The 27,338-nt window shown below is 42.6% G+C and overlaps 2 protein-coding genes across 6 annotated transcripts in view; one reads left to right on the top strand and one right to left on the bottom strand.

Moving 5' to 3' along the window:
• The window catches only part of Tubgcp4 (tubulin gamma complex associated protein 4), a 29,790-nt gene extending 8,524 nt beyond the window's left edge, over nt 1-21,266 (bottom strand). For 3 of the 5 annotated variants that reach the window (XR_003835717.1, XR_003835716.1, XM_021156752.2), the window contains exons 1-14: nt 20,906-21,265; nt 19,058-19,186; nt 17,313-17,435; nt 16,968-17,021; nt 16,209-16,265; nt 14,024-14,103; nt 9,044-9,245; nt 8,221-8,386; nt 7,892-8,016; nt 4,548-4,598; nt 4,100-4,205; nt 3,346-3,453; nt 2,851-2,992; nt 392-569 (exon numbers count right to left, since the gene is read on the bottom strand). Coding sequence is in view for 2 of the 5 variants with exons in the window: in XM_021156752.2 (XP_021012411.1) it covers nt 392-569; nt 2,851-2,992; nt 3,346-3,453; nt 4,100-4,205; nt 4,548-4,598; nt 7,892-8,016; nt 8,221-8,386; nt 9,044-9,245; nt 14,024-14,103; nt 16,209-16,265; nt 16,968-17,021; nt 17,313-17,435; nt 19,058-19,186; nt 20,906-20,983 (1,599 nt within the window). In the remaining 3 variants the exon portion in view is untranslated. Of the gene's footprint in view, nt 1-391; nt 570-2,850; nt 2,993-3,345; nt 3,454-4,099; nt 4,206-4,547; nt 4,599-7,891; nt 8,017-8,220; nt 8,387-9,043; nt 9,246-14,023; nt 14,104-16,208; nt 16,266-16,967; nt 17,022-17,312; nt 17,436-19,057; nt 19,187-20,905 lie in introns of all 5 variants that reach the window. The other 2 variants (XR_003835721.1, XM_021156753.2) reach the window with 1 other exon arrangement.
• A 1,080-nt stretch (nt 21,267-22,346) lies between these two features.
• On the top strand, nt 22,347-26,354 carry LOC110286668 (zinc finger and SCAN domain-containing protein 29). Its single transcript, XM_029473476.1, is given in 2 exon segments — nt 22,347-22,548; nt 25,551-26,354. Coding segments are annotated over 2 exon segments (927 nt in total). The 3' UTR covers nt 26,276-26,354.
• Nucleotides 26,355-27,338: the final 984 nt, after the last annotated feature.

Raw genomic sequence — 27,338 nt, 5'->3', positions numbered from 1 at the left:
AGCCCTGGCTGTCCTGGAACTCACTCTGTAGACCAGGCTGGCCTCGAACTCAGAGATCCGCCTGCCTCTGCCTCCCAAGTGCTGGGATTAAAGGCATGTGCCACCACTGCCCAGCTGATATGAACTTTTTAATTGATAATATCATGCCACAATGTCAAAGGGTTGGCCACGTCTGAGAATTCCAGACAAAGGGTCACATCAGCAATCAGTGCATTGCTCATAGGTATCCTAATTCCCTTTATCCACTTATTTCCACTTAAAATGCCAAGCCTAGAGATAGAAATACTCAGTTTTCTCCAACTGTAGTATTTTACCAAATATAGAACAGCAGACCCTTCTCTGCTTTCTGGGCTCCTTTTCCCACCTCTTCCATCCATTGCTCAGAATGTACCTGGAGATAGTACTGAAGATTATCTACCAAGAAGGCCATGTGGTTTCTTAGGCGCCACTTGACTGCGTCCGTCTGGTTAGATTTGAGGTGCTTGCGCTGCATCTGGAGTGCCCAGCAGTGCTGCAGTTCAGCTTGGACACGGCGCACACTCAGTAAGTACTTAAAAACAACGTTGTACCTATGGCAGAAGCAACATTGAGATACAGACCTTACTCCACCCCCCACCCCAACACACATACATACACCACAGACACAGGGATTCCTCTGTCACCTCTCTAGTGAGTGACAAGAATAGTGTATTTATGCAGTAAATTAGATAGCAGAGAAAATGAAATGAATTTCAGTTGAAGAACAAAATAACTAAACTTCAGTAAGAGCCTGTCACACGGGAATAAGGTAGAACATGAGAGAGGACATCCAATGTCATTTTAACCCTGTAGTCAGTCACTCATATCACACAGACACCCTTTATACATCACACATGTGCACATAAAAACATTAAATATACTAAAAATGTCTTAAATAGTAAGATATTAAATATTAAAGTATTTTATTAAGGTAACATTAAACATTAAAATATCATAAATATTAAAATAGTAAATACTTTAAATATTAAAATGTTTTTATTTTATTAAACTTTTAAAGCAATATTAAGTATTAAGTAAAGCCCACGTCAAACAAGGAGGTGAGTAGCTAAGTTTTGGAGTCTCTGGACAAGGCCTGTACATTTTGTCTAGCTGGACTGGACTGTGAGTTCTGAACCTGTGGCTGAATCTTTTCCTTGCATCAGCCTCATCGTTTCCTGCTTCTCTCTTCTGTATATTCTACAGCAGTAGCTGAGTAGGGAAGAATGAGGCTAGAGAGGTGGGCTGAAAGAGATGGCCTTTTCCTTACTCTGTGACCATAGTGAGAACGGTTTCCTTATCCTGTCTCAGGGTACACTGTGCTTTTCTCACCTCCCGCCTGGGGATATCCTGTCCCACCATGCACTGGGCAGAGGTTCATTCCAAGGGACAAGATTGTAAGCAGCCCTCCTCCAGGATTTCTGCTTCAGTCCCTGCTTCCAGGTTCCTGCTCTGACTTCCCTTCCTGATGCTATATGCTCAAACCCAAATAAAACCCTTTGTTTCTGGGTATAGTCTTCACCACATACAACAGAAACCTACCTTATACATGGGTCCCAAGTATATTAACATCATGAATAGTAAATCATAAAAACCAGGGGAGAAAGTCCTATGGACTGATAGGAATAGTCAAGTGCCAGAACTTAGTACCATACCTGAGTCTTCATATTCCAAAGGTACAAACTAGTCTACAAATAACAAACCTACAATTACTTATTTGTCAATTGAAACATGTCTGGGCTGGGTATTGTGGTACAAGCCTTTAACCCCAGTGCTTGGGAGGCAGAGGCAGGCACATCTCGGAGTCTGAGGCCAGCCTGGTTTACAAAGTGAGTTCCAGGACAGCCAAAGCTGTATATAGAGACTTCTCTCAAACAAAGTCGGACTAGAGAGATGGCTCAGTGGTTAAGATCACTTGATGAATTCAGTTCCTAGCACCCATACTGGGTGCCTCACAATTGCATGCAACTCCAGTTCTGGTCTCCATGGGCACCAGCATGCATGTGTGCAGACACACATCCACATAAAAAAATCTTAAAAAGTGTCATTTTAAAGTGTGTCAAGTGAATGCAAGTGGGCATATGCTATGGCACTCAGGTAAATACGAAACCAGACCGCCGCTTACACCTTGTTTGAGACAGTGTCTTTTTGCTGTTTGCCTCTGTGTATGCCAAACTGGCTGGCTGGTGGACTCTCTTGTTTACTTCCTGTCTCATAATAGAAATGCTAGGATTCTCAGGCAAGGCATGCTCACACTCAGCTTCAGGTGCATCCTGGGAATTCAAACTCAGGTCCTCCCTTTACGAAATGAGCTATTTCTCCAGCCCTAGTCTAATGGATTCTATGTCCATTTGTTCAAGTCCTTATCATTCCATATTGTCTCATGGCTGTCACCTCACTTACTAATGTGAATTGCCTTCATCAGATCTGCCTGTGGGCAAATCTGAGGAACATGTTCTTGATTGATGCAGAAAGGCCCAGCCACTGTGGGTGATACTATACCTAGGAGCAAGCCAGTAAGAAGCATTCCTCTGGTTTCTGCCTCTGCTCCTGCTTGAATTCCTATACTGACTGCCCTCAATGAAGGACTGCTGTCCAGACATTTACGCCAAATAAGCCCTTTCCTCTCAAGTTGCTTTTTCACAGCAAGAAAAAACAAACTAGACTCCTGTCAAGTTCCTGAAGACAGGCCGAGTCTGCAACCTCTAGTGCTAGTATAGAAACCAGCTGGACAACAGGCTGGCTTCTATCAGTTCTACTCCATCCACTGCACTTCACTTTTTCCCTTGGGTGTAACAAGTAATATTTATTTGGGAGAAACTCAGAAATACTCACTTTTCCAAGACAGCTGGGGTGAAGAGAATGTGCAGTGGCCATTGTACTTTGTAGGAAAGCCCGAGAGCAGCCCAGCCGGAAGAAGGAGCTTCCCGGGGGGATGTCTCCCGAGAAGGCACTTCTCTTGGCTGGGTGGCATCTGCTACGTAAAGAAATATGATAATAACTTTGTTAATTAGAACCAGAGAGAGAAGGTGAATCACACACACAAAATGTACTTCAGTAGTACTGAAAAGCAGCATTGAGAGGCAATAAAGGTAGAGGGAGGAGACTTCTGTGAGGGCTTTTCCTGAAAGGTGTTTTAGAGAAAAATAGAGACACATCTCAAAAACAACCTTGGGCAGAGCGTCTCAACCTTCCTGGAATTACATTTATACCTGTACAAAATTGGAATACTGGACTAGGTGATTTCTACCGTCTGAAATTATGCAGCTTCTGAGGAGGGATAATAAAGACCAGAAGATGCAGAGAGGAAGCAATCAGAGACTAGCAGACCTTTGTGGTCCTTTCCATGATACTCAATCGTCAGGTGCAACAGAGGGAGAAGGTTGTCGTCATCTAGCAACACCTTGTGTGCTGACTGTTGAAAGGCCACATTCACGTCTGCAAGAAAGCACAGGAAAGCAACAGGTTCAGGGTCAGGGCATCTGTGGCTTCTGCTTGACAGCATTAAGTCCTCCTCCTTGTTAATAATCCTGAGAGAATTGTTTCTGCTCCAGACAGTCCCACTGTTTTGTTTATAGACTTGATTTAAACAAACAATCAAGGCCCTCATTTTCTCTCCCGTTTTCTTTGTCTCGTTTCAGATTCTTATTATATTATTCTTCTTGTGCTTGGGTGGGGGTGGCCATTAAACTAACCAAAGGGAAGACACTTGCTGAAAGAGGCATCTCCTAAGCTTGACTTCTTCACTGTTAAAGTTATAGCCATGTGGATCTGGCTGTAACCAGTTAAAACAAAGCACTTCACTCGATTTCTTTAGTTTGCTCCCAGAGACCAGGAATGGCTATTGATGTCTAGGGGAGTTGTCAGGGTAAGGAGAAGTCTTGAAAGTACTGAAGTCCTTCACTTTAGTTGTTCTGAGACCCAGTTATACCCCAAGCATAAGGAAGCTTTAGCTATAACAACTGCTTGTGACTCAAGTACTCCCTCTTCTGGCCTCTGCAGGCAAACATGCAACACACAACACCAGCCAAGATACACCCTGCAACCTGAGCAAACTTTACTCTCAGGGCCACAGGAAAATTACCGTGTTCTGTTACTGCAGTGGGTGGTGTTTTCAACATGTGCTGAGCTGTGTCAATGAAGGCCTGGAACAGTTCTCCTCGTCCCAGCAGGTAAAAGTCTTTAATGATCTGGGGAAAGAATTTCAGTATACAATTCAGTAAATCAGAGCCTGGAAGCCCTGACCACCCCAGATGAATTAGACACAGAGAGGCTGATACTAGCAGTCTGAAGGACACAGGCTTGACATTTTAAAGAGACATACAGAGCAGCCTCCCAAAGCAGGAAGACTCTGTTTGACGGTGTTTACATCACAACACAAGAAAGCAAGCTTGAATCTTTAGAGTAGAAAAGATTTGTAGCATAAAATATATTTTCCTCACTTGAGTAAGAACAAATGAATCTACTGTGGAAGTCTAGGTAAGAATGCTTTCCAGAATCATTTCAGGATTTAAAAGGGTATCAGTTATTACCTTCAGCTGACCCAGTAAATCTGACTCTTCCACCATTAGCTTCCAGAGGTGCTGTGATGAGATTAAAAAAAAAACACAAAAATCCATTACAGTGAACCCAAGTTCAGCTAATCCTAGGAATGAGCAGATAGACAGAAACAAAACCTATACAAGATAAAAATGTCCTGAAATTAATGGTAATAGCTGCATATACAACTCTGTGTGAATACCATTTTTAAATGGCTACAAAGTTGAATACATATTTGAATTTTTTTTTCCCAGTCACTTTTGAGAAAGCATGACTGTAGCCAAGTGGAGTAGTTCATGCCTTGAATTTCAGCATCAGAAGCAGAGGTAGAAGGAGCTCTGTTGAGTTCAAGGCCAGCCTAATCTATATAGTTAGTTCCACGACAGGAAGAGTCTCTACAGAAGGAGACCCTGTCTCAAAAAAGCACAACATTAAAGTTAATAGGAAAAATCATCTGGGTACCTGGAGATTCATAGATAAGTTGTATGGGTTTTTTTTTTTTGTTTTTTTTTTTTTAACTTATATCTTTGTATCATATGCCTGGCTCGTGCCCTCAGAGGCTAGATAAGGATGCCAGATTCCCTGGAGCTGGAATTCCAGATGGTTGTAAGCCACTTTGTAGGTGTTGGAAATCAAATCCAGGTCCACTGGGAGAGCAAGCCACTGCTCTTAACTGATAAGCCATCTCTCGAGTCCTTTTTATAAAAACAAAAACAAAACAAAAAACAGAAAAAAAACCCCAAAAAGCTAAATGGGATTGCTGTCTATGCAAAGCTGGCCTGGAGTTGGCGGTCATCTTCCTGCTATGCTATAGTTTTCCCAGTGCTACACTGATAGGGCGTGTAACCAGAAAGCCTAGATTTTCTTTTTCATTTTTATAAGTCATGAACTAATGGAGAGTTTTAGCCAATGCTTTTTCTGCATCTCCAGGTACCCAGATGTTATATTTATATATAATTTTTCTAAGTGTTTAAGTTAGTATGTTTTAAATTAAGGGGGAAAAGCTGGTTCTAACTAGTTTATTAATCTTAATAAAAGCCTAACAAGACTAAATAATGAGAAAAACTGGGGCTGGCAAGATGGCTGGCTCAGTGATGAAAAATCTTGCTAAGCAAGCATAAGGACCCAAGTTCAGATCTCCAGCATCTATGTAAAAGCTGAGTGCAGTGGCTCCTGCCTAAAACCCAATGCTGGAAGACAGTGAGGCAGGGAATGCTGGGGGCTCCCTGGCCAGCCAGGCTAGCCTAAACAGTGAGCTCTTGGTTCAGAAAGATGCTGTCCTAACAGTAAGGTAGGAGAGTGAAAACAGAAGATTTCTGAAACTAATCTCCACAGGCACGCACGCATGCGCACACACACACACACACACACACACCTACTTTGTAACATAAGTACATACACCACACACCCAGACACACAGTTTATTCATTTATTCATTTTTTTTTTCTAGACAGGGTTTCTCTGTAGCCCTGACTGTTGTCCTGTAAACCAAGCTGGCCTCAAACGCAGAGATCCACTTGCCTCTGCCTGCCCAATGCTACTACTGACAGGCTACAAAATCATGTTTAAAAGACAAAACTTAAGTAAACAAAACAAAACAAAACAAAACATATTTATAGATAAGCAAGTATTTTAAAAATTTAAATCTACCTGAAATAGTCGAGTTCCAAAGCTACAGAGTTATCAAAATTGTTACAAGAAGCAGCTTTATGGTAATTTAGTTTTAAAACACACTCAACCAGTAAAGGTTTTCTTCCTAAGAAAGCCTAGATCACTTTTCAGGTAAGTTCAAACTTTAAGTAACAATTACAAATAAAACATAGACTGTTTTTAACAAACAAAAAGGAACAAAAGCACCTACCTAACCCATTTTATAAGGCTTATGTAAAAACTACCCAAGAATAAGACAGAGACAATTGTCTTTCTTAACTAATGCATACAGATATAAAAACTATGAAAGAGAAATGGATCCAAGGCAAGACTGCTCTCCTTCACTAACACAATGGGCAACTGGTAAACCTGACCTCACGTAGGAAAAAACCCCGGCTAACTAGGAAGAGAATACTTTATTACACTGCCTTCTAGAAGCCTACAGTAAATGTCATAGTAATGCAGGAATTCTCTGCATCTCTAAGCGTCAGTAGTTCAGAGACATCCAATATTACTTCTGCTGTTTGACACAATTTATGCAAACAAAGCCAACCTGTCTACTTTATCAATAAAGATCCTAGAACAATGTATGGTAGGGTGTTAAACTTTAGAAGAAATGTTGTAAAACATTTCTTATTTTCAGGTGATGTCATCTTTAGTACATAAAAAATTTTATAGTATCAAACCCCAGAATTAAGTTAGTTACCCAGGGATTGGAGAGATGGCTCAGAGGTTAAGAGCACTGACTGCTCTTCCAGAGGTTCTGAGTTCAATTCTCAGCAACCACATGGTGGCTCACAACCACCTGTAATGGGATCCGATGCCCTCTTCTGGTGTGTCTGAAGAGAGCGACAGTGCACTCACATACATAAATAAATAAATAAGCCTTTAAAAAACAGTTAGTTACACAGAGTTAAGGGGAATGTGTAAGATTAGCCAGCAATAAATTAGCATTACTATGTCTCCATATAAATAATAAACAACTTTAGATACAAGAGTTTTTCTCTTACATATCCAAAATTTTAGTCAAAAGTAGTGACTATTATACAGAAAAACAAATAAATCATAAGCTTACATCTTGAAGTTCACAATAAACAGACCAATCAATATAAGCACCCTCAGCTCAAGAAGTCCCAGGACCTAGAATCCCTAGGCATCCCTCCCACTTGTCTCAAGGGCCAGGACCACCATCCTGTGTGCTTGGCTTTCCTTCTAAGATTACCGTGTACAAGTGAAATACATGGTCAATAATAAAACACACACACAGGCACAAACACACAGACATACACACAAAGCTTTTCCTCACCCAAATTCATGAGTGTTAGAAATTAAACTGAGACTTCCCTTTAATCAACTGATTAAAACACATCAGTTCCATTTCTACCTGAAAAACAGACGTTCTTTCACTTACTTCTTTTCATGTGTGAGGGTGTGTGCCTAGTGATTATCTGTATCAATGTCTGCCCAGTGCCTTTGGAAGCCAGAAGAGGGCACTGGATCTCCTGGAACTGGAGTGGCAGACAGTTGAAAGCCACTATGTGGGTCCTGGGAATTGAACCTAAGTTGAATCCAGTGCTCTTAACCACTGAGCCATCTCTCCAGCCCCATAGGTCCCCCACCCCCCTTCTCTCCCTTTAGGGCTCTACAAACTCATTTCTTCTGGAACAATAGAAGAGAGAAGACAGACCTCAGCCACAGTGCTACGGATCCGATCTACCACCTGCTCAAAATCCACCAGGCTGAAGAGTGGCTGCTGCTTGAGCCGGTGCAGCTCGGCAGCGAACGTGTCCTCCTGGTTTTTCAAAATGGACCCTGTGGAGTATGACAACATGATCATCAGACAGGAGTCAGGGCAGACAGGGTGGAGGGGGCCACAGTGGCCCAGGCAAATCTATCGGAGCGGTTTTGCTGCAGTAGTTCACTGCTGTCATCAGCCACTCTAAGCCTGCATGCTTTGGGCCAGTGTTGCAGATACAGAGCCTCTGAGGATGGGCAATAGAACAAGGGCATTCCTACCTTTCCTTGTCAGGTTCACATTTTGATTCTCAAACATTTGGACAGATTCTCCAACAAAGAGGATTTTTTCAGCAACTCTCACTGGAATGTATGATGGTAAAATCTCTACCCTCAGGGAAAACTGCTTCAGTGATGGGGCCAGCATATTCTCTTCCTCAATTAGGCGCTAGTGAAGAAAATAATCGGTCAGTGAAGTTTGATGACAGGTCTTAACTTCCAACCCATGATCTGTGTGACTGGTGAACAAGGTGTAAATCTCATGAAGAAAACTGGCATGGCAGAAAGCACTGAGTTCTTATCCTTTAATTTACCTCTGTGTAGGTTAGTGTGGCACATGTGTGCTGTCCTCACGTCTTCCCTGAGACCAGGTCTCCTTGTTGTTCTGCTGTGTATATCAAGCTAGCTAGCCTTCAGGCTTCCAGAGATCCCGTTTCTGCCTCCCATCTCTCTGCAGGAGCACTGAGATTACAGATGTTCACAGTATCTAGCATCCACTTTCACATGGGTTCTTGGAATTTGAACCCAGGTCCTCACACTTACACAGCACTTTGACCAATGGCATCAATCCCTCAGACTAGCACTGAGTTTTTAAATATAAAACTCATCACTAAACTTGTAAGAGCATATAATGTAGAAAGGAGAAACAAGGATTTCCAAACCACTTGCTATTTTGTCGTTTCTAACTAATTAAGAGAAAGCCCAGTGTCTCTAACTGATCCACTCATGGAAGGCAGCCAGGCTGTGATAGGCCAAAGTAGGCCAGTGAGTCAGCTGCAGGTATTCCCGACAGGTGGCTGCCCCGGGCTTCCTGCTGTGTCCTCACCAGGTCCTGCAGTTCTCTCAGCTGTTTTCCTGTCAGGCCTCCAATGCCCAGGTCCTCCTCATCCTCTTCCAGCTGTGCACTCAGAGTACCAGAAGATGGGCCCTGTTTGATGAAGAACTCTTCATGCTGGTCCAAAAGGAGACCATGCAGCATCCAGGCTGAGAGCTGTTTATACATGACTCCATGGCACACAGCCAGGATTCTGAGGAGAGAAGGACGCAAGAGCTTTACCAGTCTACTTAGAATCCTGAGACTCACCATAGCCAGAGCTCATGTTTGAAATTTTGATAGGACAGACAGAAGCTCAAAAGGTGAGTGAGTGAGTCGTGGGAGAAACAAGATATAGATAACTGTGATAATTTAATTACTTAGACAGACTGATTAAACTTTCATATGTAACTACAGTACTATATACTTGTACCCCAACCTGTAATTCATTAAACTCAGGAAGTATTTTTTTAGGACAAATAATTTTGTTCTTTGTGTAAATTCCAAAACTAAAGAGTCTTATATAAGTGGATGTAATGGAACCACTTTTTTCTGAACATGGCCTTGAATTTATTATTCTTGGAATTGCACAGGGAAAAAGATTCAAAATGTGGATACCCGGTTTGTCAATAAAATGCAGAAATCAAAATAAAATAAAATTCAGGAAGGTAGTTGGGGAATGGATTGTAAGATGGTCTTGAAGGGTGGCCAGAGGGCATATTCATTATGAAGAGATAAAGGTATCTTTGCAACAGAGAAACTTGACAGACACCATGGTATCAACTCCAGAGAAGCATCATGGGATAAACTAACTTTCTGAAACAATGCCATGCATGTAGTCTTCTTGCTAAAAATGTCTAACCCAAATCTAATCAGGAAGAAGGAATCAGCAAAGTTTAAATCGCCTGCCTCCAACAGACAAGTGTTAAGAGTTCCTGAGTGTTTTCATCACAGACAATGACAAGAGGAAGTGGGCTGTCTTACAGTTCTAAAGGTTTTTAATAATTATTTTTATTTTATGTATATGTGTGCTTTTGTGTGTGTGTCACCTGAGTACAGGTGTCTGTGAAAGAGAGAGGTGACTAATCCTAGTAGAGCTGCATTTGTAGACAGTTGTGAGTTGCCGTGTGGGTGCTGAGAACTGAACCATGTCCCATGAAAAGCAGAAATTGCTCCTAACCACCAAGCCATCTCTTCTACTCCAGGGAGCTGTTTCAAACTAGAGGAGACTTTAAAAAGCTCAGGAACACGAGGGCTCAGGCTTGTAATTCCAGCAACTGAAGGATGAAGCAGGAGAATCACTATGAATTCAAGGAGGGCCTAGGTTATTGAATGAGACTCTGATAAAAACTAAACACACATACACATACACACACACACACACACACACACACACACACACACACCAAGAAAATGAGAAGAGGCCAGAATAGAGATAGACTTAAAAAGATATAACTAAATGTAACATATGAAAATGTACTAGATTCTGAATTGTGAAAAACATAACAGCTATTCTGGACAAATGGAGAAATTTCAAAATATTCTAAATATCAAATTAATTTTTGGTGAATAATACAGTATTGAGGTTATATTAAAAAAGAATGCCTTGCTTCTAAAGAGATATAAGCTAACTATGTAGGAGTTAAGTTAGAATATCTGCAACTACTTTCTAATGTCCCAACAACAAAATTGGAAGATATATACATATTTCACAAGCATATAGGAGAAAGAAAAAAGATGAATTAGGCAAAATGTTAACAATTGGTAAAATTAAAGGATAATCAAGTGCTTTATATTTAATTTCTTTGTAGGATTGATATTTTTCAAAATGAGAGCGGGGGAAAAGAAATAGAGCTTTAGTCTACTACTTAAAATATACAAACTAAAAAGAGATTCTTTAATAAAATTAAATAGCACTGTGGCAGGTAAGCTAACCTCCCCCTTTGTTCTTCCAAATCCAATCCCCCAGTCTCATCCCCAGCTCTGTAGCAGAACACCTGCATCAGCCTCCCTTTGCCCTCTGTCCCATCTCCTTTAGTTTACACAGACCTTCATCTCCTAACCTCTCTCCCCCACTCCCTTTAACCCAGCCCAACTCCAGCAGGCCTCCCTTAGGAACTAACTAGGGAAAGCGAGAAGGCTAACTCCAGATCTTCCCCCCACCCCTCTCCTCCATATCCAATCCCCCAGTCTCACTTCCAGCTCTGTAGCAGACCTCCTATTGTGGACTCTCCTCACTCTCTGCCTCCATTCCTAGGGTGAACCCCCTCAGTTCCTTTCCTAAGTGTCAGCTCCCAATATGAAGAAACACATCTTACTTGGAACTCCTAGTGGCTGCAACTATCAGGACCTCAGAAGCATTTTCTACCAGGCAATACAAAGCCACCACACTTTTTTTTTTTTTGAGACAGGCTTTCTCTGTATAGCCACACTCTATAAAGCCAGAGAAGAAGCAGAAACCAAAGAACAAAACACTCACTCAATAAAGACAAGACCAGATATCAATTCTAGATACCTAGAATTATAATCTTCCCAAACCCAGATGCCTAGATGCCAGTATGAAAACATAGTAACAGCCAGGACAACATATCTTCACTAAAGCCTAACTACCCACAGAAGGCCCTGAGTATTGCAACACAGATGAATCACAAGAAAAAGCCCTTCAAATGGCCTTTATGAATATGACAGAAGTCACTAAAGAGGAAATGAATAAATCACTTAAAGAAACACAAATGAACAGTGGAAGGAAATGAATAAAACCATGCAAGACATGAAAGTGGAAATAGAATCAATAAAGAAAACCAAACGGAGGGAAATCTGGAAATGAAAAATTTAGGAACTTGCACAGGAACCTCAGAGGCAAGCCTCATTAACAGAATACAAGAGATAGAAAAGAGAATCTCAGGCATGGAAGAGACAAGATAGAAAAAATAAATTCCTTGGTCAAAGAAAAATAATCTGAAACTCCTGGCCCAAAACAACTAGGAATCTGGGACTTGATGAAAAGACCAAATCTGAAAATAATATAAACAGAGGAAAGAGAAGAAACAAAGTCAAAGGCATAGAGAGCATTTTCAACAAAATCATAGAGGAAAATTCCCCTAACCTAAAGGAGATGCCTATCAAGTACAGGAAGTGCACACACAGAACAAGAAATAGACTGCACCAGAAAAGAAAGTTCACCCAGCACACAATAATCAAAACACTAAACCTACAGAGCAAAGAAAGAATATGGAAAGGTGCAAGGGAAAAAGAGCAAGTAACATATAAAGGCAGACCCATCAGAATAACACCTAACTTCTCAAAGGAGAATCTAAAAGTCAGATTTGCTATGGATTCTAAGGGACCACAGATGCCAGCCCAGACTACTATACCCAACAAAACTTTCAATCACCACTGATGGATAAAATCAGACATTCCATGATAAAACCAAATTTAAGCAGTATCTATTTATAAATTCTGCCTTACAGAAGGTACTAGGAGGAAAACTCCCAACCTAAAGAGGCTAACTGTACCCAAGAAAACACAGGGAATGAAATTCCAGAAAGCAAATCAAAAAAGGAGAAACACTCACCATCACCACCAAGATAACCAGAATAAACAAACACTTCTCACCTTATCATCAAGAATAGACATTACCTAAGGGTAAACGATGGAAAAAGCTATTCCAAGTAAATGTACTTAAGAAGCAAGCTGGTGTAGCCATTTTAGTATCTGACAAAACAGACTTTAAACCAAAACTAATCAGAAAAGACAGGGAGTACACTACATACTCATCAAAGGAAAACTCCAAGAAGACAATTCTTAACATCCATGCATCAAACACAAGGACACCCAAGTTCTTAAAAGAAACATGGCTACAGCTTAAATCACATTCCAACCCTCACACACTAACTGTGGTAAACTTCAATATCCCACTCTCTCCAATAGGCAGGTCACCTCGACAAAAAGGAAACAGAAAAATACTGGAGCTAACTGATGTTGTACCAAACGGACTTAACATGTATTTTACAGAACATTTCACCCAATCACAAAAGAATACATCTTCTTCTCAGTGCCTCATAGAACTTTCTCGAAAACTGACCACATACTTGGATACAAAGCAAGTCTCAAGAAAACTGAAATACCACCTGATATCCTATCGAACTAGATTAGAACTGGGTATCATTAATAACAGAAACCTTACAGACTCATAGAAACTAAACAACTCACTACTGAATGAAAAATGGGCCAAGACAGAAATTAAGAAAGAAGACTTTCTAGAGTTTAATGAAAAGGAATATACAACATATAAAATGAGTGCTATTCTAAGTGTCAAATTCATAGCACTAAGTGCCTACAGATGGGGTTGGTGAGATGGCTCAGTAGCTAAGAGCACTGGCTGTTCTTCCAGAGGTCCTGAGTTCAATTCTCAGCAACCACATGGTGGCTCACAACCATCTATACAGGGTTCTGATGCCCTCTTCTGGCATGCAGGTGTATCTGCAGAGGGGGGACTCACATTAAAATATAAACAAAGTGAGTTATTTGTCATTTATTTAAAAAAAAAAAAAAAAGAAAAGAAAAAAACTGGAGAGATCTCATACTAGTACTTAACAGCACACCTGAAGGCTCCAGAACAAAGAGAGCTCACATTCAAAAGAAGCAAACAGACAGCAAAGAATGATCACACTCAGCATGAAATCCGCGAAAAGTTCATGTCGAGACTCCTCACATTGTTCTACAAATAGAAACGGAAAGAACACTGCCCAATTTGTTTTATGGGGCCAGTTACCTGATACCCAAACCACATAAGACCCATCAAAGAAAGAATTACAGATCAATTTCAGTTATGAACATTAATGCAAAAATTCTCAATAATATACTTGCAAACAGATTCTAAGAACACATTAAGAAGATGATCCACCTGATATGACCTGAAAACAAACCAGGACAAGTGAAGCCACTTGACTCCCTCCCCTATTCCCAATACTTATGGAAGCCAGGACTTACTTTTCTAATGCACTTCGGACCGGAGGCAAGCCCCCACAGCTATGTTTGTAAACTGTTTCCAGGATTTGACAGCCATGAATCTGTGGAAAATATAGCCTTATCAATCTAGGTTACAGAAACTCATATTCTACATCAACCAAGAAAGCACAGTCCAGTAGCTAATATAGGCTAATATAGTCCCTCCCAAGATTTCTATATAGTCAATTTGTAAAGACAGACTCTTCTGCCCTCAGTGTCAGTGTTACCTGTTGTCTCAGGTTTCTAAAGGCAACTTGCTGGGGAAAGGGTTATATCAGCTTATAGTTTGTATAGGTTTATACGTCATCATGAAGGCTAGTAGGGGCAAGAGCTCAAAGCAGGAACTGAAGCAAAGGCCATAGAGAAATGTTGCTTACTGGCTTACTGTGCCCCACTCCCACCCCCCTGGCTGGCTCGGCCTGCCCTATTATCCAAGACCACCTGCCCAGGTGTGGCACTGCCTTCAGTGACCTGGGCCTCCCACAGCAATAATTAATCAAGAAAATGCACTATAGATTTGCCTATAAGTAATCTGATGGAGGTGTTTTCTCAACTGAGGTTCCTTTTCACAAATGACTCCTTTGTCAAGTTGGCAAAAAAATTTTTTAAATAAATGCCAATTTGGGGGGTAAAGCTCAGACACCTATGGCTTACCAAGCATCTCAGGTGCTTGCTAGTACACGCTAATATACACATTGGTTTGAGAGCCAATTCACTGAAGAAACCAGAGTCATGGGGAACTGGCATTCAAAACCAAGAAAAAGTCTTTGATAAGGTTCAAGTTAGACTGCTAATTAGGTATGAACCCTGACCTTAACTGGAAGTCTCTGTGCCCTCCAGGCTTTTCTTACAAATCACTTTGAGATATAATTTGTGTATCCTAAATTTACATGCCTAACTAAAGTGTATTACTTAAGGACTTTTAGTAAATTTACAGTATTACACAACCATCACTCTGATATGAGTTTATACTATTTCATCACTCTAAAAACAATCCCCTTAGGTGAGCCTATTTGCAACTGGTCCCCATTCTCCCCTCAGCCCATGGTCTCAAGTTCCTCATTATTTAAAACTGGAGCACTAGCACACTGGTTTCTCTATTGCTACCTGGCCAGGTAGAAAGGATGACTCATCTCAGACCCTCTTTTGTTCCCATTCTTCCCGTAGCCAGTGGAAGCTGAAAGTCAACTGAGAGATGCAGCTAGGCATGGAAATCTGTACACTCACTACCAACTCCACTCATGTAGGAGGTTCCCTCCCATTTCAGGTTTAATAGAGTGGTCAGGAGCACAGTCTTCTGAGTTAAACAGATCCTGTCTTTTACCTTGTTCTCTATGACCCTGAGTGTATATAATTATGTATGTAAAGCTCTCAGCAAGCGCATGGCACAGAGCAATAACCATTGACTTTAATGAGCGCAGTCATCTCTGAAGCACTTTCCCACTGGCTTTGTTGCAGAGTCAATGGAGCAGGGCTTTACAGATCTACACTCACTGAAAAAGTAAAGCAGCTACAGTGTAAGTCGACTGCCTAACTACATTGCGAATAACAACCTAAGGAACAGATACTATGGCCAGAAAACATGGAGAACTGAGCTGAGCACAATTCATTTGTCTCCTTAGTCCAATAATGGGTAAACAGAAGAAAAGAATTCCTATAAAATACCTAAGGATTTTCCTCATAGATATTACCCCACTCAAAAAAGACAATCTTCTGATGGGGGTGGGGTGGGATGCGGGGAATTAACTGTTCAATGTGTGATGAAACTTTTGACAATGGGTGTCATGCATTAATATAACAAGCTGGGTTTTGCCCAGTGATTCTTAACTCTCAGGAAACCATCTTCTTTCTAAGTGGGTTTCTTGTCCCTATTCAAAGCCAGAGGTTCTAAACCCTTAGTACAACCTGCTTTCACTACCAAACACCCAAAGTATTTTCTCTAACCTCAGCAACATTCTTAGGTAGAGCTACATACTCTACTTTCTCAATCACAAGGTGTTTAAAGAAAGCATGTCTTATTCTTGAATGTCTGACATTTTATATGGACTGCAAAGAGATAATGCTAAACAAATACATAAAAAATATTAAAAGCAGTGTCTTCCAAAAAGTCTGTAAAACAGCATTGATTATTAGATTTTCTTTGAAGTTTATCATAAAAATTTCTCACCTTTTGGCTTTTAATTTGTTCCACTACAACCATCACAGAGGGGAAAAGGAGCTGGAACTGCAAAGCAGAGGAAACTCAAGGTGTGAATTAAATACAGGATTAAAAAAAAGATCAACTCAAGATTAAAAGACACACCTTAATCATAGCACTTGAGAGGCAGAGAAAGGTGGATCTCTGTGAATTCCAGGCCAGCCTGGTCTACAGTGTTTCAGGACAGCCAGGGATACACAGAGAAACCCTGTCTCAAAAAACAAACAAAAAGACAACCCCCCCCCCCCAAAAAAAAATGGGTGGAGTGGGGAAAGTAATACTTTTGTTTCCAGATGCAATACCACAGAATAGTCAAGTTGGGCATCCTAAGTCAATCTGACATCAAAACACTCTACTTTGAGTCTTGTGTCCCTGCTACTAACCATGTCAACAGGACAATATTCACATCATATTAAGGCCTAACTAAACGTGGAACTCTTTTTGTTACTCAGTTTTTGTTTTTGTTTGTAAAGCTGGCCCAGAACTTACTGAAGAAAACTTGTAGACTAGGTTAGCCCCTTCCTCCGGAGTATACCAGGATGACAGGCAGGTGGCATATACATTACACTTTGAAAGCAGTTCTCATCTAACAAAGCACAGCTAGTAAAATTCAGAAAATTTATTTATTGGGCTCTGACCTTAGGTTAAAACGTTTTTAATATACTGCCACAAATTAGGATTTTTTAAAAACGGCAAAACTCCAAAGCATTTTAGCATTCCAAGGCATACCTGATCTAAAGAGTAATTGACATGTGATATGGAGAGATGCGGGTCGGCCAGGAACTGCAATAAAAGCACACTTATCAGAATCCGACACCAATAACTGAATGAATTTGCTCTATATAAACTAGGAGAGAATGTGACAATGAGCTCAGTGTTTGCTTTAAGCTCTGCAGAACTAATAGATGAAACAGTTACTTTTCAGATGACAAGTCCACTCTGGAGCCACTTTGAAAACTGTACCCTCTAGCCACACAGGAAATAGCTCACCCTTACCTAGCTGACCTAAGTCAAGAACATGCTCTAATCTACTATCCCCTCAGGATGTTGCTGTCTGTATTACCTCCTCCTCACCTCTTGTTCCAAATCAAGCAGTGCTTGGCGATACGGCTGCAAAACTGAATCCAGCCCTGTGCAGAAGGCTCTCAGGTAGATCCCATGCAGTCCACCTTGGCCCTGCTGGGAAGGATGGTGATCCTGCAAATAAACAAAGAAGGGCAACTTCTCAGTCAGAACCAGCAACCCAAGAAAACACTGTCTTTTACTAGTAGTACTTAACATTTTTTTTATAAATAATTCCATATCAAAGCAGTATTTTAGCAAGAGAAAGAAGATAAATGACTGAAAATAAAATGTATGCAAGGGGCCTCAGTAAAGAAGTGCTGACATGGCCACAGTATGGTTAAGGGAAAGGTTTTGTTGTAGGATTTGGTTCCTAGTGTCTGTTGTGTGACAAGATTTTTCCTGAACACAACACACACACATCTCTAGTCACTAGATGGGGAGCCATGACAGACCAAAGTATAGATACCGCTGTGAACCAGTCAGTTTTATTTGGGGTATTTATAGGAATATGAGTGAGGGGTTACTCGCCAAACTCCAGCCTAACATGGTTAGGGTGACGGCTCACAAATCTGAGAACCTGGAGCACACTGCATAGTCTACAGGCAGCTCAACAGGTTGGAATATCCTGTCCAGGTAGCTCAGTTGGTCTGAGCCTCTTCTAAGCTGGTTTCTGCTTCTTTGGGGGCTGCTTGGGGGGGGGGGGGGCTCTGGTTTTAGGGAATACCTGAAGCTATTCTAAGTTGTTGACTTTGTGTCTTAAGGTGCTTCTCCCAATGGTGATTCTCATAACCACTGGTAATTCTAGTTCCAGGGGACTCAATACCTTCTGGCCTGGGCAGGTACAGGACATACACATGGACATACACAGACGCAGCAAGTAGAACTCAGACCCACGAAATAAAAGTAAATCTTAAAAGCATCAAGACTCTAGTTGAGGGGACATATAAAATATGGCTTGTCTTTCAAGGATCCTTCAAGTTGTTTGGTTGGTCCCTGCTGCTCTCCAGGCAGCCTGGCTTTACTGAGAGCCTTCTCTGTAGCTGGGCTTGTCTGAGTGTGACTCAGTAGTCTTTATTATTTATTCTTTGGAGGGAAGAGCCTAGTGAATCTGGTCAGCTTCATATAAGACTTCTCATATCGTTTTATATGAGGAAGTAATGGTTAACGGTTAGCTAAAGGCTATGATGGAGGTAGAGATCTGGGTAACCAGGCTCTCAGAGTACAGAAGTACAGAATTCAGCTCCAGATGTGTTACAGAAGCTTGGGTTCAGAGGTTAGAAAACACAATGTAGTCAGAAGAGGTTACAAAAAATACCAGAAGGATCCTGAAGTTCCTAAAGAGAAATGTTCATAGGATAGACATGAGACCAGACTGGTTTACAACCAGCCAATGTTATTCTGCTCTTATGGCATTACAGAAAACCGGAATGAGTCTTCATTCATCACTCATTAACACAAAATGTTGTTACTGTTGCTCATTTTAATACAAACAAACAAACAAACAAAGGACTTTCTTTTAGAACTTGAGAAGTAGGAATTCTCATTACATAAAATCTGTGTAAGAACATGAGTAGAGTTTTTGTTGTTACCCAAGAAAAGTCAATCAGAGATCTTGCCTTTCCTTGAGCATTTCCAGTGATTCATAAACTCAGGAGTACTCCAGAAATTTCTAACTTGCTTTACCAGTGAATTCACTGAGAGCCTAATAGCACTCCTGCACTGTAGAAGCCCATATCCAGATAACAGGATCTTACTTGTTGCTGCACATGGCCTGTATACTGTTCAATGAACTCAGTGAATCGAATGTAGTCTGTGCCAAGCCGGCAGAGTCGATTCAGGACACTAGTCTCACTGGGGTGAAGAAATGGAAAATCCTGGGAAACCTGAAAGAAGAGGGATAGTCATAAAGGAAGCTAATGCCTGCTAGTCACCAATCAAGGTTCTTTGCAGCTTAAAATGTTTTTCTATTTCCTTTCCATAAGGTGCCCATGGTTTTACGTGGCTTTTCCTTTTTACTGGGTTGGTAATTCTGGTTAACAAGGTATTGTTTGTTACAATTACCAGGTAGTGTTCCTCATCCAGATGTAATTGCTTGTTGTTAAAATAGGTACCCTAGAGTAAAGAATTCACACAATAGGAGCTGGAAAGATGTTCTGGGACTCACATAGTAGGAAATTCTTGCAAGTTGTCCTCTGACCTACACAGAGGGGATCAGGGGAGAGGAGAGAGGACAGACAGAAACAGACAGGGACAGAGACTCCCTTGGCTTATATCTTCAAATTATGTTTTGCTTGAAAGCTTAGGCAAGTTACATTATGGCACCTCTCAATGTCTTAGTTTTCAGAAGTAAAAAGTAGAGATAACTGTGATAACAGATAATATAAATGACAGGTGTCAATCACAGTTACGGATTCAATATATATGTATGTGTGTCTTTTATTACTGAGGACATTTCTACAGTTATCAAATTTGAACACTTCTTGTTGACAGACTTTTAGAAAGGTTCTAGGTTTAAGATCAGTGAAATGGCTCAGAGAGCCAGGCATTTGCTACACAAACCTGAAGAACTGAGTTAAATCCCTGAAACCTACACAACTGTGGGAAGAGAGAAGTGACTCCATAAAGTTGACCTCTTCATACACTCTGTGATATATATGCCCATACTCATACAACATACACACATACTTTAGTTTAAAAAAAAAATTCTAGTTTAGGCTTAATTACCGTGAAAAAGTCAACTCCACCTTGAAGTCACTGATACCATTTTACACAACACACTTAGACACATTTGTAGTTGTCATTCTTTTCTTTGCCTTTCTCTGCCCTCTGTTCCCTTCTTTTCTTGCTTTCTTTTTTGAGAGAGGGTTCCACAGTGAAGCCCAGGCTGGACTTGAATCACAGCAATAATCCTGCTTCAACTTCCCAAAGGCTGGGATTACAGGCACAAACACTACGCCTGTCTCCAAGTCAGCCTATTAAACTCAGTGTTGCCAATTTAGTTTCGGCAAAATATTGAGTATCACGCTACATCTGGGCTTCTCACGGGGGTTGGGGGAGTTAAAAGGAACAGAGGGAGAGAGGAAGAGAAAACAACTAACGGGTACATTCCTGTTATACTCTTTTAATTACAGGAAAACACCCTCTCAAGTTCTTCACTTGGTACAGAAATTTTCAAAGAAAGGAGGGAAACACCATATGTTTACAAATTCATTTTTTTTCATCCAACACAATTTACTGAGTATTGTGTCTTGAGCGCTTTGTATACATTCCCACTACTTTCAAAATTCAATTTGAATCAATGCAAGATTGCCCTATCCCTCCCCCTTTTCCCTCAAATAACAAACTATCATCTAATTCCAGCTACACATTTAGGGATTCAGTTTAACAACAAATTTACATGCAGTGAAAAGAAGTGTGGTTCTATCCACTCCTAGTGGTTCTCTAGCAGGAGTCGCGGGACCGCAGGGCCCCCATAGCCGGAGCTCCGTAGGGTTGGCCCTCGGTTTCTTCCCGCTCGCGGGCGCCGATCGGTCCCGGCCCTTCGCTGCGGCTCAGCTGCACCCGCCGCGCGGCTAGCGACTCGTCTCTGATCCCCTGCATACCTGCAGGCCACTCCGCTTGTTCCAGGTGAAAATGGACCCTGGGTACCCACTCAGGGCCAAGAGCAGTTCGTGAATCATTTCTAGGGCGGCTCGGGAGTCCCTAGATCTACCACCTCCTCTTTCAGCGCCTCTCCGGGCTACCCCTCACACCCAGCGGAATCTCTTGCCCTGAATCCCCGCAGTCCACAGGGCGAAGAGATGCCACAGACCGGCGCGCCGCATCCCGGAAGTGCGCGCGACCCAGGCGCCCACCGCCTCGCTCCCGCCGCAGAGCCGCGAGGAGGCGCCGGTGCCGTCGCGCATGCGTCCTGGATGCCAGGAGAAGCCCGCTCGGACTTCCGGCTTCAGAGCCGGACTGAGCCTGGCCTAGGGGAAGGGATGCGAGTGAGTTGAGAAGCTGGTTAAGAGAGACGCGGCCTGGGGTGGGCCGGCGGGAGTCCTCAGGACGCCTTGGCAGGGTCTGTGGCATTTGACCGACCGCCGACGTCTCCCGGAGTGACGAAAACAAAGCTGGAACTTGGCAGCCGCCGCTGTGGAGCTGTGCTCGAAGCCCACGGACTCGCAGCACCGGCCCGCACCGGTCTCGTTCTCAAGAGACCCACCACGGCCGCCCCTTGAGCTTCCACGCTTCACCAACTCCTGTAACTCTTCCCTAGTCCACCTCAATTTAGAAGCCCAAGTCGGCTCCCCCGGTGCGCGACCTTCCCCATCTGTCGCCCCGGAACTCTTACCGAGTTCTTACTTCGTTCGGGAGGCGCGAGCAAGAGACCCAGTGTTCGGCATACGACTTTGGTTCGGGGTGGAAATTTGTAGTTTGGTGTTCAAGGGGCGGGGCAGACACCAGGAGCTTCTGGGAGGACAGCGGTGGTTCTAGGGGAGATTAGCCGGCGCTCGCTGGACAGAGGCTTTTTGTTGTCGTCCGCCAAACATTTTGACCGTTTTGATCTGGGGCGCTAATGATTTACCTGAGGTGGGAGCGAAGCGGACAGATTTTTCTTTTCTCTGCAACTTCCTGGGGATACTCTAAACGTCACCTAGAAATGCAGTTTTTAAAAGGTCATTTTCTCCTTGCTTATTGATTTGCTGTTCTGAAAAGGTACTGCCCCAGAAGGCCCCTTGGAGCATATTGAAAGTCAGGCCGGCTCTGACAAGGTTTTAAACATGTAAAGATACTCTCCTCTGATAGCGCCATTTCTCTCTACTCTAGGATAAAACTCCTTTTTGCAGAGAGACTCATCTGCAGGTGTTTCTCCAAGGGCATGCATAGATAGTGTAGTAAGTCCTAGAACCCAGACAGTGAGGAGAGAAACGGCTTTCTGCTGTTGAAGATGGCCAAACCCACTCGGAGAGGAAATGGCACAAGCTCTGAAAGCTTACGACAGCGCTTCAGAAGATTCCATTACCAGGAGGTGGCTGGGCCCCGGGAGGCTTTCAGCCAACTATGGGAACTTTGCTGTCGGTGGCTAAGGCCGGAGGTGCGGACCAAGGAGCAGATTGTAGAATTGTTGGTGCTAGAGCAATTCCTGACTGTGCTACCTGTGCAGATCCAGAACTGGGTACAGAAGCGATGTCCAGAAAATGGAGAGGAGGCCGTGACACTGGTGGAAGATTTTGAAAGAGAGCCTGGAAGACCTGGACATTCGGTGAGGAGGAGGGGGAATACAGTCAGAAGTGTGTGGCTGGGGAGAGGCAAAGATGGAGGGGCAGTTTAAGATCAGTCGGATGTAAAGAGGTTTGGTGATTTTGATACTTCTCATCTGGAAGGGTTACTTTTTCAGGTAGGGCTTGCTTGGAGATGCCTACTCTGTTACAGTCAGTCTTTCACTTCAGTTTCTTAAGAGAAGAAATGGGGACGTTTCTTTTCCAGCTGCTATTTGGGTTTCTGTTTGATCTTTCTGCAGTTTCAACCACTCTAAGCCAATGATAACAGAATAAAACACTTGTCTGCCCTACTCCCCACCCTCCACTCTGGCCTGGCCTCAGAGGATGGTCTCTTTGGGGATATTAAATAATCTACCCCCCCCCCGGGAATGCCCCTTGTTATGACCATGTCAATTAATGGGGGGTTATTTCTAGGTCACAGTCTCTGTGAAGGGGCAGGAAATGCACTCGGAGAAGATGACACCCCTGAAATCATCACAGGAGTTATTAAGTGTTCTGCAGGAGTCAGTGGAACCCCAGCCCAAGGGTGTATCCAAGAAAGAGAGGGCAAGAAGGCCAGCCCTGAGACTACAGGAGCAGATGAACCCAAAGGAGAATCTCAGACCTTTTCAAAGGAGCGGTGAGGAGTAGATGTGTGGGAGACAGAGTCCTCTAAGCTGGGAATGGGGGTGGGAATAGTGAGTGGGGAAGTTTTCAGGGATAGTGGCACCTGTGTGGCACCTCCCAATGTGATGTTTCAGGACCCTGGAAAGGCAGCTAGCTCAATCCTCTGGTAGAGCAAGTATTTTTGTATCTCTTCCTTTGATAAGTCTGCCTAGTTCTCACTATAGTCAGAATACTTATTTCTGGTGATAGATGCTTATTTTCTAGACACTCTTCTATACTGAAGACACCTTCATTCTAGTAGTTTTTCTTACCCTCTGTTATCTCTATTCTTTAGATCTAAGTTCTTATTCTCTACATTGGAACCTTGAAGTTCTCTAAATACTTGATTGTGGAGAAGGAAATTATATCTGTGTTATTCTTGCAAGATGTTATAAAGATGTAAGAATTTTACTTCAGAACTTTGCAACCTCCTGCAGTACAGCCCAGCATGACTACAGAATGGTCTTTGTTCACCTGGTAACACCATGACTCTTAGCTTTCCCCAATGCCTTTGGGTCCAGTCACTTATTCATTTTGTAGAACTTGTTTTTCTTTTTTGTGCTCTATTGAACTCTATTTTGTTTTTTATTATTTAAAACTTACTGAGGTTGTTTTGAATTCTGATTTTATCATCCAATATGACCAGTAATAGCATTCTTGGTTAGTTTAATAATGGTCTTTAGTCATCCATTGGAAGTACCTCAACCTTGATATAAAGAGCTGTAGAATCAATCTTACTGTGTGCTGCAGGGTACATATACTGCAGTAAGGAAAGGTACCTGTTGGCCAACAAGCTGGCTCAGCTGATAATGGTACTTTCTGCACAGCCTGATAACCTGCGTAGAAGTCCATGAAGTTGTCCTCAACCTCCACGTGCACCATAGCAAGTACACCATAGTACCTACACCCCCACCATACATCATGCACACACGATGAAAGTTTTATTAAAGTACCTGTTCTCAAAGAGCTTACAATATGATTTAAGAGCACACAGTGAGCTATGAATAGGTACTGAACTCAGCTGTCTGAAAAAAGGGTCAAGGACTTGCTCAGTTGTCCTGTAGGGGTTTGGTAGTGTGGCCATGAGATGGGGTCCCAGGAAACACCTCCTGAGGGCAATGACAAGGAAGCTTCCCAAAGGGTGGGTGAGTGCCAACAGGAGGAAGGGAGGCACAGAGGTGAATGAGAGTCTACAGTGTTCTTGAGAGAAGAGGAATGGACAGAATATGCTAGACACCAATGTTAAGGCTCAGCAGGACAGCATGTGAGCTGAGGGGCAGTTAGCACAGCGACTGTTGTGGTGCTAGTTATAGGAAGAGGAAGAGTCTGGACATGAATGGAAAGGAGGACATGCTGAGGGAAACATTGAGAATTTAGTGACCTTCCCCCCTCCCAACCTCTTTTTTTTTTTTTTTTTTTTTTTGGTTTTTCGAGACAGGGTTTCTCTGTATAGCCCGGCTGTCCTGGAACTCACTTTGTAGACCAGGCTGGCCTCGAACTCAGAAATCCGCCTGCCTCTGCCTCCCAAGTGCTGGGATTAAAGGCGTGCGCCACCACGCCCAGCTTCCCTCCCAACCTCTTGAAATCACTAAATTTAATTCTCAGGACTGAAGTTTAAAAAAAAAAAAAAAAAACCTAGAAGAGACAGGAATGAGTAACTGAGAAGTGCAAGGATCTGCAAACAAGTGGTGTAGAGGCTAGGGAGCAACCTGGAATGGAAATACCTGCTGGAAACTCACCACAGACCACTTTCTTCTCTTGTTCTGCTTTAGAAGACAAATCAAGCTCTTTTCTATCCTATGAGGTTTCCTGTATTTTCTATTCTTCAATCCATTGAAATTTCTGAAAACATTTCCTTTATAATTTTTGTTTGTTTGTTTTTTAAGACAGGGTTTCTCTCTGTAACCCTCACTGTCCTGGAGCTCACTCTGTAGACCAGGCTGGCTCAGAGGTCCACCTGCCTCTGCCTCCTGAGTGCTGGGACTAAAGGTGTGCAGCACTACTGCCTTTCTCCTTTATAATCTTGTAGATAAAAGCTGTGAAAGTAGCTCAGTTTGTAGAATGCAGAACACACAAGGCCTCATTTGATTCCCAGCATCAGATAAAACTCCGCTAGGCATTGCACATGTAATCCCAGCACTGAGGTGGAGGCAGGAAGATCAGAGGTTCAAGGTCATCCTCCACTACATAGCCCCAATCAGGCTAGTCTGGACTATATGAGACCCTATTTCAAACAAGAAGATAAAAATCTCTTGAATGAAAGAGGAAAGGCTTTTTGTTGTTTGTATGATACTTTGATAACAAACGGTGATACTTTGGTTTGTTTCCCTGCAAACAGGATTTCCATTTCCTAAACCCAATGTGGTATCCAGGTTGGATCAAGGAGAGCCATGGATCTCAGATCTGCTTAGCTCCAAGGAGAAGGATGTCCCAAAAGGCAACAGCACAGGAACCAGTCTATTACCATCCAAGAGAGAGAAAACCGCCTGGGTGGAACAGGGTCACTGGGTATTTGATGACGAGAAGGTGGTGGGTGTGCACTGGGGCTACAAAGAGACTAGAACACTCCTTGCAATTCTCAGTCAGAATGAATTTTACAAAGCGCTCCGAAACTGTCACAGGAACAGCCAAGTGTATGGGGCCGTAGCTGGGAGGCTTCGTGAGTATGGTTTCCTCCGGACTCTGGAACAGTGTCGGACCAAGTTCAAAGGCCTTCAGAAAAGCTACAGGAAGGTCAAGAGTGGTCATCCACCCGACACCTGCCCCTTCTTTGAAGAGATGGAAGCCCTGATGAGTGCCCAGGTCATTTCATTGCCCATTAATGGTCTGGAAGAGGCAGCCTCCCATTCTGCCCAGGCAGGCAGTGATGCTGAGACGGAGAAGCCAGGGCAGAGGGACTGGCAGCATGAAGATGGAGAGGAGGCTATAACTGAAAGGTCAGACAGTGATGACCCGGAGGCAGCCCCCCAGGACCCTGGCAACCCACCCGCATCTGTCCTGTTCCGAAGCCCAAGTGGTAAGAAGCTTTTCATGGGCTTTGGGATTAGGTTTGAGGAGCAATGAAACGATGTGGAACCACTTACCAGCTTGGTCATTTTAATAGGAAACAAGGTATTTCTCAACACTGTACTATATTCTCTTCTGTGAGCAAATCATGAGATAAAAGTAAGAGGATAAGCCGGGCGTGGTGGCGCACGCCTTTAATCCCAGCACTTGGGAGGCAGAGGCAGGCGGATTTCTGAGTTCGAGGCCAGCCTGGTCTACAGTGTGAGTTCCAGGACAGCCAGGGCTACACAGAGAAACCCTGTCTCGAAAAACCAAAAAAAAAAAAAAAGAGGATAGATTTTTTTTTCTATCTCTTTTTAGTGCTTGGAATCAAACCTGGGACCTTACACCATGTAGTAAACACTACACCCTTGAGCTACACCTCAAATTTCATATTTAACTTTTCAAAGAAATATACCCAAAATCCATTTTCTGTTTAGGAAATGAAAAAAACAAAAAACAAAACCCAGAAAAACCCCTCCATATCCCTCCCCCTTTTTAAAAGAGAAGTTTTAAAATAAATAAATCATGGCTGTAAGAAAATGTTTTTCATTATCTTTGTTCTTATCTTTCCCTTCCTTTCTAGTTTTCCTCTGGTCTTTTGTTTTTCCCTGTTTTCCTTTCCTCCCAATAAGTGGAAAATAATGAAAAGAGGTGTCCTTAGATGGGAACTGTCTGAACCTCCCTCTCTCTCCTTGGGAACCTTCAGGCAGGAAATAACCATCCTCGGTTCCTTTGCTAAAAGCACTAAAGAGGGACCTGCAGGGGATATGTGTCAGGTTGAAGATACACTGGTCTTGCTTCTTTCCTCATTCTGGCCTCTGCAGTCCTTCATCCTGCAGATGAAGTACATGAGTGTAGGACCCTTCAGGTCTCGGCTCTTGCTGGGGTTGCTTAATGGAGATAGTAACAGATGAAGACAGGCCATGATGGGGATGGGAATTTGGCAGCAGTGTGATTCTCAAAGAGGCAGTTCCTTAGAATTTTAAGTCATTATTTTTTAAAATTATTTATAATTTTATGAATTTTACTTTAAAAACTTGTAAATTAAAAACAAAATAACAATATCCCAAACTAACCA

Source organism: Mus caroli, chromosome 2 (assembly GCF_900094665.2).
Source record: "Mus caroli chromosome 2, CAROLI_EIJ_v1.1, whole genome shotgun sequence".
NCBI lineage: Eukaryota > Metazoa > Chordata > Mammalia > Rodentia > Muridae > Mus > Mus caroli.
The sequence above is the reverse complement of the archived record's forward strand: the minus strand, read 5'-3'. Positions and strand labels throughout refer to the sequence as shown.